Raw genomic sequence first — 12,342 nt, 5'->3', positions numbered from 1 at the left:
GGTGTTCAACTGGCTCATGGAAGGCACTGCTCCTATGGTGAGCTATGAGATCAATGCTAATGGATACCACAAGCCATATTATATTGTTGATGAAATTTATTCTCACTAGACCACACTGGTGAAGACAATCCTTAATCCTCAAACAGAGAAAGAAAAGAGGTTAGGCAAGATGCAAGAGGCTGTCAGGAAATATGTGGAGCGGACATTTCGTGTGCTCCGAGCTCGGTAGGCTATTGTTCGTGACCTAGCTAGAACACGGTCTCTTCGAACCATGCATGACTTGATGTCTTGTTGTGTGACTCATGCACAACATGATCATCGAGACGGAGCGTCCTGATGGTCGCAATGAATATGGATGGGACTTTCAAGGTAAGTTGGTTGAGCCAAACCGTGGGCAGGAACATGGGAGGAGTTTCTGAATGTGAATGTTAAAGTTTTTGACAGTCCGATTTTTCAAACGTCTCTAAAAGGGTTTGATTAATTATTAGTGGGCATTGACTGGCCATGAAAAGAACGATGAGTAGTCAATCTCATCTCATTTTATTTGCTAATTATATCTATTTTCATGGATGGCAGTGCATCTAGACTTTGGTATCTGTTTGGATGTAATAATAAAGTATTTTGAACCTGTAATTTGGATGTTTGTATTGTATATATTGCACTATTTTAGAGGAAAAAGTCCAATCCAGCCCCAACGGACGAAATGCGTCGAGCCGCTAGGGCACCCTAGACACAAACTGTCATTCATGGTTCGAAGATCAATTTTGCACCGCGACGAAAATGGACGTGCACAGTTACTTTTGGTGACTGCAATGCGTTGTTGATGCCCTAATGTGCTCTGATGAAATGAAATACCCCGTAGATGTGTTTTCGCTCGTCTCGCCGGCGAGGCTGCGCCGAGCCCCTCCTCTCTGTAGCAAGGCTCCGCTCGTCTCGCGGCGTGCCCTTCTCCAAACTGCGGCGAGGCCGTACCGAGCCCTCCTCTCCGTTATAAGGCTTCGCTCCTTCTCGCGGCGCACCGTGCCGAGCCCTTGTACCAACTGCAAGGTTTCGCTCGTCTCGCCGACCTCCCCCTCGTCACGCCGGCGAGGCCGCCGCCGTACCGAGCCCTCGCCCTCCTCTCCGCTGCAAGGATTGGCTCGTCTCGCGGCGTGCCCCTCCTCCTCGTCTCGCGCGGCCGTACCCAGCGCCCTCCTTCCCTCTTCGAGGCTTCGCTCGACACGTCCTCTGCCGCCGCGCGCGGCGACGCTAAGAGCCGGGGTGCCGACTGACGAGGATAATCATCCCCTCCTAGCAACCACCACTGCCTTCAGGTACAGCCGCACTGCCCGCACACTATGCATTCGACTTAATGTTGCCCCTGCTAGCTGCGGACGACCTGCTCGATAAAATGCTGCCACCCATAGCTACGCGCTGGGCTTTCAAGGGGATGCCCTACCTGCTGTGCACAACGTGCTCGCTGTAGTGCCCAACTCACTGCACGCTTGAAATACCAGTCACGTTTTACCATAATGCACACAATAGCAGGTTTGATTGCTCGGTGAATATACCCTGCCCAGTGCCCACCTCCGTTGGCCTTTTTACGTTGTTGCTTAATTTCCACCAGCCACTTCTATGTTATGGAAGTAACTTTCCTAGTTGCTGCCAGTGGCGGAGCCAGGAATGGAGGAAGAGGGGTGCTCAGCATGTGGCATGCTGAAAAATTCGATATTTGGCAAGCCAAACACACCAAATTGTTCGCTGGTAATCAACCAAAATTCACCAAAAAAATTTGACACCAAAAGATAAATAGTGTAGCTACTCCAGTAGAGAACCAAAATTAATAAATGAAGCAGGAAGCAGTACACGCTTTACCGCAACAAGGGAGCAATATACGACTACACGAGGTGGACAGAAGAGATTGATCGCTCACTGTGGCAGAGCTTGAGCAGGCTTGCGGGACGAGCATAAGCTTTTTTCACGCATGGGCTTACTGTTTCTGTACGGTCAAGCTTCAGTTTCTAGGCGGAATACATGATATCTACTGTGTTGGCTGACTTGCTGGACCGGTGCTACAGCCCGGGTAGCACCGGCCGCAGCTCCGCCTCTGGTTGCTGCACCCTCTTACTAACTACAAAATCACAACAGGATCCTCCTTCTCTATTTATGTGATGAGCCGCAGCAAGGGTTCAAAGTCCAATCTCAGTCATAGGTGCACCAGACCACCAATCAGCCTAGGTCTTTGCTGCATGCATCCAAGAGAAACAATATTTGTTCCATTTGAGATCATTTTCCTGCCAGCCTAGCATCTTAGTGTAGCCTCATCTAATACATTCTTCTCTCCATTGCTGTATGTTTAATCATACTACAAACCCGAGGTTTTCAGTACCATGAAGAATAATTTCATGAATGGTGATTTAATAAAATAATAAACGGCATTGTTTTCTTGGCTACCAGCCACTTCTATGTTATGGAAGTAACTTTCCTAGTATCTGGGACATGCCTTAAGGCTTGCATTTTCTCGAAAACTTGTGTTTATTATTCAGTGTGCAAAATTTAGATCTCACCTTTCATCATCATTTCCTTGTCGGGTCAGTTTGCTGTGCATTGTTCGGTCTCGTATATGTGTATATGCAATGCATTGATGATTTTTAATCGTTTGGTGAGATCTATACTTTCAGCAAAATGTTAACACACATCGGATACTTGCATAATGAGTGATATAATTACTCACTACCGTTGCTTTATTTCTTTGGTTTGAATGTTTGGTCATAAGAAAAGGAAACTAAAAGTCGCAGTTTTCTTCCAGAAATTACATGGGGTTTCTAATTTGGAGCAAGTGACTTTGACAGTTGAGACTCAACTTATCAGTTAGAGATAAAACTGCGTGTCTGTGTGTGCGTGTGCATCGTTACATACTCCTATTTTGGATAGGAGAATTGAGAGCTGATGTGTTGGATATGAGTATTGTTCAATGTATTCCGTTGTATTTAACACTATATTGACCCTATGCTTTATACCATGAACTTTATCAAACACTAGCGTATGTTTATCCTTTTTATTGTATAATAGATGGAGGACATACGTGATATGGAGCTGCTGTTAAGGAGAGCGACTCTGTTCGCTGGGGGCACTGCCTCGCTGGCCATCGATGTCGCCAAGGCAGCCCTCCCAGTGAGCGCCACTCAGATGGCGCACATGGCCTACGAGCTAGGGAGTGCTGCGGACAACAATGGCGTCAATAACGTGGAATTGCTCAAGGCTGCGGAAGAGGTGAGAAGGGCAGATGACAAAACAAGATGTGAGGCTGTCTCTGGTTTGATCCACGCGTGTGTCGAGCTTGCACGTGATGCAGTTCACGCTGGACATGATGGTATCATGCACAATGCGATTGACTTGGCACTTGCTGGACGCTTCTTCTTGCGAGTTGCAGCATTGGGCAGTACAGAGAGGCCAGCCACCAGTCAGCCCGAACACCGGCTCATGGAGCAGCCAGCCACCGGCCAGCCCATGCAGAAGCCCCAGGAGCAGCTAGCGACCGGCCAGCCCATGCAGAAGCCCCAGGAGCAGCCAGCCACCATCCAGCCCATGCAGAAGCCCCAGGAGCAGCCAGCAGGCGCTGGACATGCAGCCTGGTGGTCCAAATGGAAGAGAAAGACGGAAGTAAGTGATTTGGAGAAACATCTTCTGCAGAAATCTCCCCCACCCAGTGGCAATGTAGCTGTCGCTTCTTCTTCAAGCCTAGATAAGGTATGGAAAAAAAAATTGTTGACTGAATGTATCGAGTCTTATTTTTCTCGAGTTGGATGTATGCTCGATGGAGATCCATATGATAGGTGCCTCGATTTGATGATAGCAAATAGATCTTAATTGGTTGCATTGGCTGACACTAGTTCACTTACATGAAGTAGAATATTGGGTGTAGCTAGAAAATTACAAGAATTAATTCATTCTCCAAGTGCGCATGTTATCTGTCATGAATAAGTTTACTCCCTCCGTCGTCTAGATACAGTGGTATCTAGATAAAGTTGAGACACCTATTTTTAGACGGAGGAGTATTTCATTTAACATTTGAATCTGATGTTGACATATAAATGCATTTGCGTGCATTAAGGTATCATTAAGTGTTTTGCCCCTCCAGATGTTGTGTTATGGTCGGTCTGACCTATACACGTAGGAAGCCCACTAGTGGCTAGTTATGGGCTTAGCCCAAGTAAATTAGGGGCTTAGCCCAAGTAAATTAGGGTTTCGAGGAGGCCGTCCTCCTATATAAACACTTGTATCCCTTCAAGATTAATCAGACAATAATTCAGTATCATTACTGTCTCGTCTCCTGAAGGGAGACGGGAGAACCCTAGCCCCCGCCGCACCAACCCTAGCCGCCTCCTTCTTCCTCCGCGACGGCGCCCAGCCGCCGGCGCCGAGCTCCCCAACCTCTCCGCCCTCACTTCCACCCTTACAACCTCCGCCCTAAACCCGGTAGAACCCTAGTCTCTACCACTTTGGTATCAGATTGCCTAGGTCTCATGGGTTCCAACAGCCCCCCGTCGACACCATCGCCGCCACGTCCACCGCCGCCACCAACATCACTCCCGCCGCCATGACCGATACCCACGCGCTGCAGGGGGCCGCCGCCGCCGCCAACGGAGACCAGGCCGCCGCCGTCCCCACGGGCCTCGACCTCCTGCCCGCTACTTTGGCGGACCTCGCCGACAGCCTCCGCGCCATCCGCTTCGAGCTCGCGGAGATCGGGGCCGGCCAGCACCCGCCGCCCCCACCGTCCGCCGTTCGCCGCCGCCCCCACCGACCGTGGTTCCGCCGCGCCGCCACCGGCCGCCGCTACGCCGCCGCCGCCCACCGACCGCCGCTACGCCGCCGCCCCCACCGCCCGCCTCCGGCGCGCCGGCGGGGGCCGGCCCGCGTGGTGGCCGCCGTCGCCTCGCCGATTCCCACGTGGACCGACGCGGCGCCCGTCTACACCCATATCGCGCCGCGGACGACGGTCCGGCCCGCCGCCCATCGCCCTGGCGGTCCCGGCGGGTTTGCGGGGCCCTTCGCCGCAAGCACGTCCGTCAACCCAAGCCGCCAGCGGACACCCCCGAGGTCCCGCCCGTGGCACCGCAGGCCGCCCGCTTCACGAAGCCGGAGTTCGCCACCTACGACGGCGCCACCGACCCCCGAATCGGCGAACCGGTGTGAGCGGTTTTTCGGGGGCAGCGGACGCTCGGCACCGACCGCACATGGATCGCCTCCTATCACCTACGGGGCGCCGCGCAGACTTGGTACTACGCCCTCGAGCAGGACGAGGGCGGGATGCCGCCTTGGGAGCGTTTCCGCGACCCTGTGCCTCCGGCCGGTTTGGGCCGACCCTCCGTGGCAGCCGCCTCGCCGAGCCGGGACGCCTCGCCTTCACCACCACGGTCCAGGACTTCGCCGACCGCTTTCAGCGCTCGCGTGCCATGCCGGGCGTCTCGGCACGCCGGCGCGCCGATCTCTTCGTCGGCGGCCTCCCGACTACATCCGCGTCGACGTCGAGATGCGCGAGCCGGCCGGACTGCAGACGGCCATGTACTACGCACGAGCCTACGAGCGGCGCGCCCTCGCCATGCAAGAGTCTACGCGCGGCATGGCAGCGCTTGTCCCGCGCCCCGCCCGCTCCGACGCCCACCGCCCCGCCACGCCCGCACCGCCGGCCGCGCCGCAGCCCTCTCGCGCCAACTCGCCCCTTCAAACGGCCGACGGCTGCGGAGCAGCTGAGCGGCGCCGCCGTGGCTGTGCTTCAACTGCGACGAGAAGTACGCGCCGGGCCACACGTGCGCCCGCCTCTTCTACTTGGAGACCGTCGACGACGCCGACGTTGAGGCCCTCACCGCCGAGCTCGCGGCCGCCACCGTCACTGAGGCCGGTGTCACGACCTACGCGCCAGTCGACGCGTCCGCCTTCGTCGTGTCTCTCCATGCTATGGCGGGCATCAAAACGGCAAAGACGATGTCGCTTCCGGTGACGATCAAGGGGAGCGTCTCACTGCGCCGGTGGACACGGGCTCCACGCACAACTTCTGTCCAACACCGCCATGCGCCGCCTCGCTCTCCGATCGGCGGGATCGGAGAAGTACGGCGTCACCGTCGCCAACGGGGATCGTCTTACGTGCCGGGCGTGGCGCGACAGTTCCCGTGCTCGTAGGCGACGAGCCGTTCTCCATCGGCCGCGTCGGCATCGACTTGGGCTGCTACGACTTCATCCTCGGCCTCGACGCCCCGAGCACCTTAGGCCCCATCCTGTGGGACCTCGACGTGCTGTCCCTCATCTTCTGGCGCGAGGGCGGCCGCCGTGTTCACTGGACGGGCGTGGGCAGCACTGGCACATCCCCGCAGCTACACTTGATGGCCGCCGCGCTAGACGAGGCGCATCCGCTCTGGCCGCCCTCTGCGGCAAAGACGGCGACCTCTTCGACGAGCCGCAGGGCCTCCTCCCTCGCGACCCCGTGACCACCGCATCCACCCGCTCGCCGAACACGGCACCCGTAGGCTGTGCGGCCGCACGGTACCCCCACTGCAGAAGGACGAGCTCGAGCGCGAGGTGGCGGTCATGCTAGCTTCCAGGGCATCATACGGATCTCGACGTCACCATTCTCGCGCCCCGTGCTCCTGGTGCGCAAGACCGACGGCACGTGGCGTTTCGCATCGACTTCCGCGCCCTCAACACCGTCACGTCCAAGGACAAGTTCCCCATCCCGTCGTGGATGAGCTCCTGGATGAGCTGCATGGCGCGCTTTTTCACCAAGCTCGACTTGCGCTCGGGCTATCATCAGGTGCGCATGCACCCGGACGACATCGCCAAGACGGCGTTCCGCACTCACCATGGCCACTACGAGTTTTTGGTGATGCCGTTCGGCCTCTCCAATGCGCCGGCGACCTTCCAGGCTCTGATGAACGACGTGCTCAGCCCCTACTTACGCCGCTTTGTGCTTGTTTTCTTTGATGATATTTTGATCTACGGCGCATCCTGGGCGGAGCACTGCGGCACGTGGCCATCATCTTCACCGAGCTTCGAGTGCATCGTCTTCACCTCAAGCGCTCGAAGTGCTCGTTTGGCACGACCTCCGTCGCATACTTGGGCCACGTCATCTCCGCCGACGGTGTCGCGATGGACGCGGACAAGGTCGCTGCCTGGCCAACGCCCCAGTCGCCACGAGCTCTTCGCGGATTTTTGGGCCTCGCCGGATACTACCGGCGCTACATCCAGGACTTCGGTCTCATCGCCGCACCCCTCACGCGCTTGCTTCGCCGCGACGCTTTCTCCTGGGACGAGGAGGCGGCCACGGCCTTCGCCGCCTGCGGCGGGCACTCACGACGGGTCCCGTTCTTCGGATGCCGGACTTCGACGAGCCGTTCGTGGTGGGCTGCGACGGCTCCGGCATCGGCCGGCGCCGTCCTTCACCAGGGCGAGGGTCCACTCGCCTTCTTCAGTCGCCCTTTCGCCGCGCGCCACCACAAGCTCGCCGCATATGAGCGCGAGCTGATCGGGCTGGTCCAGGCGGTGCGCCACTGGCGGGCGTATCTTTGGGGCCGGACATTCCGTGTGCGCACGGACCACTACAGCGAAGTTCTTCTTTGGATCAGCGCCTTTCCACCGTGCCGCAACACCGGTGGATCAGCAAGCTCTTCGGCTTCGACTTCACCGTCGAGTACCGCCCCGCCGCCTCAACACGATCGCCGACGCCTGTCCCGCCGAGACGTTGACGATGCTGCGGACGCACCCACGATCGGTGCAGCCCTGCGCATCCACTCCGGGCCATCTTTCGCCTTCATCGACGAGGTTCGCCGCGCTACTACCACGGCTGCGGATGCGCAGCACTGCGCCGCCGCTTGGCCGACGGCGAGCTGGCCGCGCCTGGCGCTGGACGAGGGACTACTCCTCCATGGCCGCCGCATCTTCGTGCCGGATCATGGAGACTGCGCCACCAGGCCTTGTCCTTGGCGCATTCTCGCGGGTCACGAGGGCGCCCGTAAGACCCCGCACCGTCTTCGCGCTGATTTTTATATTCCGGGGATGGCGCCACGGTGCGAGGCGGGTGCGGGCGTGTGTCACATGCCGCCGGAACAAGACGGAGACGCTCCGCCCGGCAGCTTGCTGCCCATCGGACGTGCCGTCCGGTGTGGGCGGACATCTCGATGGACTTCATTGAGGGGCTGCCGAAGGTTGGCGGCAAGTCCGTCATCCTCACGGTGGTTGACCGCTTCTCCAAGTACGCGCACTTCATCGCCCGAGGCCATCCCTATACGGCGGCGTCCGTGGCACGCGCTTTCTTCGACGGCATCGTTCGCCTCCACGGGTTTCCATCCTCCATCGTCAGTGATCGTGATCCTGTGTTCACGGGTCACGTCTGGAGGGACCTTTTTGGGTTGGCGGGCGTGAAGCTCCGCATGAGTACGGCGTTTCATCCTCGACGGACGGCCAGTCCGAGGTCGTCAACAAGATCATCGCCATGTACTGCGCTGCATCACCGGGGATCGTCCACGAGCTTGGGTGGTGGCGGCGTGGGCCGAGTACCGCTACAACATGTCCTACCACTCCGCGCTGCACGCTACTCCCTTTGAGGTGGTCTACGGGAGGCCACCACCGGCGATGCTTCCCTATACGGCCGGCACGGCCCGTGCGAGACGGCGGATGACCCGCTGCGTACCCGCGACGAGATATCGCCGAGGCGCGCCGGCGACTTCTTCAGGCTCAGCAGCTGGCCAGGAAATACTATGATGCACACCATCGCGAGGCGGAGTTCGCGGTGGGCGATTGGGTCTGGCTACGCCTTCTTCACCGGACGACCCAGTCCTTGGACCCACGCTCCAGGCGCAAGTTGGGACCTCGTTACGCTGGTCCTTTCCGTGTGCTGGAGCGCATCGGCCCGCTCGCCTACCGCCTTGAGTTGCCTGCAGGCTCACGCCTCCACGACGTCTTCAACGTCGGCATCCTGAAGGCCTACCGGGGCGACCCTCCTTCTGCACCACCAGCTCTTCCACCTACTTCGGATGGGCGTCTCGAGCCTGCCCCGGCGAGTGTGGCTCGCGTATTGAAGGCCCAGCAGCGCCGTGGTGTTTGGCACGTCTTGGTGCATTGGACCGGCCTGCCCGAGGACGAGGCGACTTGGGAGAAGCTTGAAGATCACCGCCAGCAGTTTCCAGAAGTTCAGCTCTAGGACGAGCTGTTTGAGAAGGCGGGGAGAGATGTTATGGTCGGTCTGACCTATACACGTAGGAAGCCCACTAGTGGCTAGTTATGGGCTTAGCCCAAGTAAATTAGGGGCTTAGCCCAAGTAAATTAGGGTTTCGAGGAGGCCGTCCTCCTATATAAACACTTGTATCCCTTCAAGATTAATCAGACAATAATTCAGTATCATTACTGTCTCGTCTCCTGAAGGGAGACGGGAGAACCCTAGCCCCCACCGCACCAACCCTAGCCGCCTCCTTCTTCCTCCGCGACAGCGCCCAGCCGCCGGCGCCGAGCTCCCCAACCTCTCCGCCCTCACTTCCACCCTTACAACCTCCGCCCTAAACCTGGTAGAACCCTAGTCTCTACCATGTTGATTCCCGTTTGTATTCTGTAGCTTTATTAGTAAATACTATGATCTCAAAGAGCTAGCATTCTGTCAGAAAACATTATTCATCATTTATAGGTCAAATTATGAAGTGTCTATGCATGAAACTGCACAAGCAAAATTTTGTATGTTCTTTTGGGTGGAGCTACAGCGGGCCTTAGACCAGCCTATGTGCTAAGTTAAAGAATTATTAACTGTATGAAGTTGCAAGAACCTAGCGCTGCTTAGTTGGGTAGAATCCTTTGTGCTCTCTCAGATTTAGGTTGTTTCTTCCAAATAAAAATGCCACAGTTGTTATTCCCTCGAAGTTGAGTTTTTTTTAACTCTATGAAGTTGTAGCGCTGATACTTGCGATTCCTATTAGCAATTATTTTCCCTGGTTTTTTATAGGTGCAGGGGAAGCTATGTGACAAGTGGCTAGGTATGCAAGTGTCAGCTCTTTCGATGTCGCTCTGTTTGCTCCCCTACATGGGGCGAGATGGACTTCTGAAAGAGGGTACATTCTCTGCTCGTTATCTGTGGTGGGTGGACGTGCTGTTCAAGCTGTGGTGGGGTGTAGTTGCTCTTGGTGTTCCATGCAGCTTGTACGGTAGCTGGTGGATTGAGCTGCAGTATGCTCGCCTTTCCGGCCACTTAGGGATACTCGGTACGTCATCTTGCCCTGTTGCATATCTTATGGTACTAGAAAATGATTGCACTCCCTTGAAAATGTAAGGTCCGTCAAACTTCCCATAGTTTCCAATGCATGATGTTGACTAGAATTCATATTTGTGATATATACCAACAACAACAACCCAAGTTCTGATATGGCGCTCGCCAAGAGGTAGTCGCTAAGGCAGTTACGCCCCGGCAAGTTTCGATTTGGTTTCATATCCATAGGAATGGCTAGTTTTTATGTTGGTTTGCCAAGCCTATCACAAGTTCACTGGCCGCCTCCTTTACCGGGCTTGGTACCATTTTATGCCTAAAAAACATAGGCAGAGTTATTTGTGATATGCCTAGAATCGTAAAAAAAAAATATATATATACCATGAAAGAACTTTGCATAACAACCACTATTGCATTACTCATGCATGCTCTGTCTATGTACAGTGGTCAAAGTTATGAAGCGTTCATTGGATGAATAATTATGCATCTTATCTTTCTGACAGAGAAAGTATTATTGGATGCTGGATAATAATTGTCAATTGTGCTTGTATGTAGGTTTGACAGTGCTTGTTGGTATGTTTTCTCACTGGATATTAGCAACTGAAGTCACAGCAGTGTTGATAATATTTCTGGTTTTTACAACTGGGTTTTTTTATCAGTTTCTTTATCAGGGTATGATCCTAGTCCTCTTCCCTATCTGTTTTCCGCATATTGTCAATTCGGATGCTGTAAGAGATCTTAACACTGGACTTTCTGACAGTGCTGTGCCACGGAAGCGCTGTGATGCTGCTGCAGTAAAGGTCAGCAACACAATTTTGGGATGACATTTGTAGCGGCCGTGTTATCTGGGAGGAGAATCTGTAGATACTTGCAGTGAATGTGTTGGTGCGTGTATCGGCCGTTTAAAGTGAGATGTGACACATGCGGGCCATCAAACGGCCTTCAATCCTCAAGCTGGATTCGTAAATAGCAGTTGGATTTGGTACATGTCGCCATGGAAGGTTGTGCGATGTGCAAGGGTGCCGTTTTTGTTCTACTTCAGCTGACTAGTCTTAACTAGGATGGTCAGTGCCAAGTGATTTGGTGCTCTACGGTGTTAATAAAGCACTAACTACCATCTGTAAATTCATTTTCATAATTTCATATCCTCAGTTGTTAAGAGCGTACAGTATTAACTGCGCAGCTATGCCATTCAGATCTTATTTGCTGGATGATTTTTTTTTGTTGAGAAAAAGGTAACAGCGGCGAGCATGTCCGTGACCTGGCGTTCGGTCTCGTCTTTGCGCAAAGGTGAGTATCGGTATGGACGAGAATTGACTGGCGTTGCGTTGGGAAGCAATGTCACAGTGTGATCATACTCACAGGAAGGTGGGAGAGTAGTTGGTATCTGGAACACATCCGTGAAGTCGTCCAGAACTGACTGAATTTCCGGAGGTGCCGTCTGAATATTGACAGTGTTTTGTTCACACATTGGCTTGACCAAAGCAACCGCCCAAATCTCATTACCTTTGTTCAAAAAAAAAAAAAAAAAACTCATTACCTTTGTCTCCAAGCAATTGCATCAGGAAAGCGAGCCCGGACAACATTGTAGTCTTCCCAGGTGGCTGAGCTTACAGGGATACCACTCCACTTCACAAGGGACTGAGGTATGGCAGCCTGACCTTTCTTGACAAGGCGCCGCTCTAGGACAGCTTCAGGTTCTGTACATTCAGGACACATACGGTCCAATTCCTTTCTTAATCCACGTCTTGATCGAGTGTAATCCTTTCAAAAATTACGCAGCTCCCGCCATCTCTGACTGAAACAAAAAAAACACCCTCATTTGCACAATATTTCATTCTCAAGATTTGACAGCCATCTCCATATCACTTCTCTCCAAATTAAATATCCATTTTGACCAAAAGAGAGATATTCTTTGTTTTACTATCCACAAAACCCATCCCTCCAAATTCTTTCGGTCTAAAAAAAATCTGCCCTTTTAACCATATGATACTTCTTTTGCTCCCCTACATCTTCCCAAAAATAATTAAGCCTCCCCATGTCAAGTTTGTGATGTGTGCCATCACCAAGCTTATAGAAACTCATAACGTGAGTTGGGATATTATTCAATCATGCTTCAA

General features: G+C 54.3%; 1 protein-coding gene across 2 annotated transcripts; it reads left to right on the top strand.

Moving 5' to 3' along the window:
- Positions 1-848: 848 nt before the first annotated feature.
- LOC127292289 (uncharacterized) lies at positions 849-11,393 on the top strand. Of its 2 annotated transcripts, XM_071818577.1 has the most exons (6): positions 869-890; positions 966-1,313; positions 3,052-3,729; positions 9,965-10,220; positions 10,778-10,894; positions 10,983-11,393. In XM_071818577.1, the coding sequence occupies exons 3-6, from the start codon at positions 3,052-3,054 to the stop codon at positions 11,018-11,020; spliced, it is 1,089 nt and encodes a 362-aa protein (XP_071674678.1). In that variant the 5' UTR covers positions 869-890; positions 966-1,313; the 3' UTR covers positions 11,021-11,393. The 2 variants fall into 2 exon arrangements, with proteins under 2 accessions (XP_051177612.1, XP_071674678.1); XM_051321652.2 differs by having other exon boundaries at positions 849-1,313.
- The last annotated feature ends 949 nt before the right edge of the window (positions 11,394-12,342 follow it).

This window comes from Lolium perenne, chromosome 4, assembly GCF_019359855.2.
Source record: "Lolium perenne isolate Kyuss_39 chromosome 4, Kyuss_2.0, whole genome shotgun sequence".
In the NCBI taxonomy this organism is placed as follows: domain Eukaryota; kingdom Viridiplantae; phylum Streptophyta; class Magnoliopsida; order Poales; family Poaceae; genus Lolium; species Lolium perenne.
Note: the sequence above shows the minus strand (reverse complement) of the source record. Positions and strands in the feature narration are given on the sequence as shown.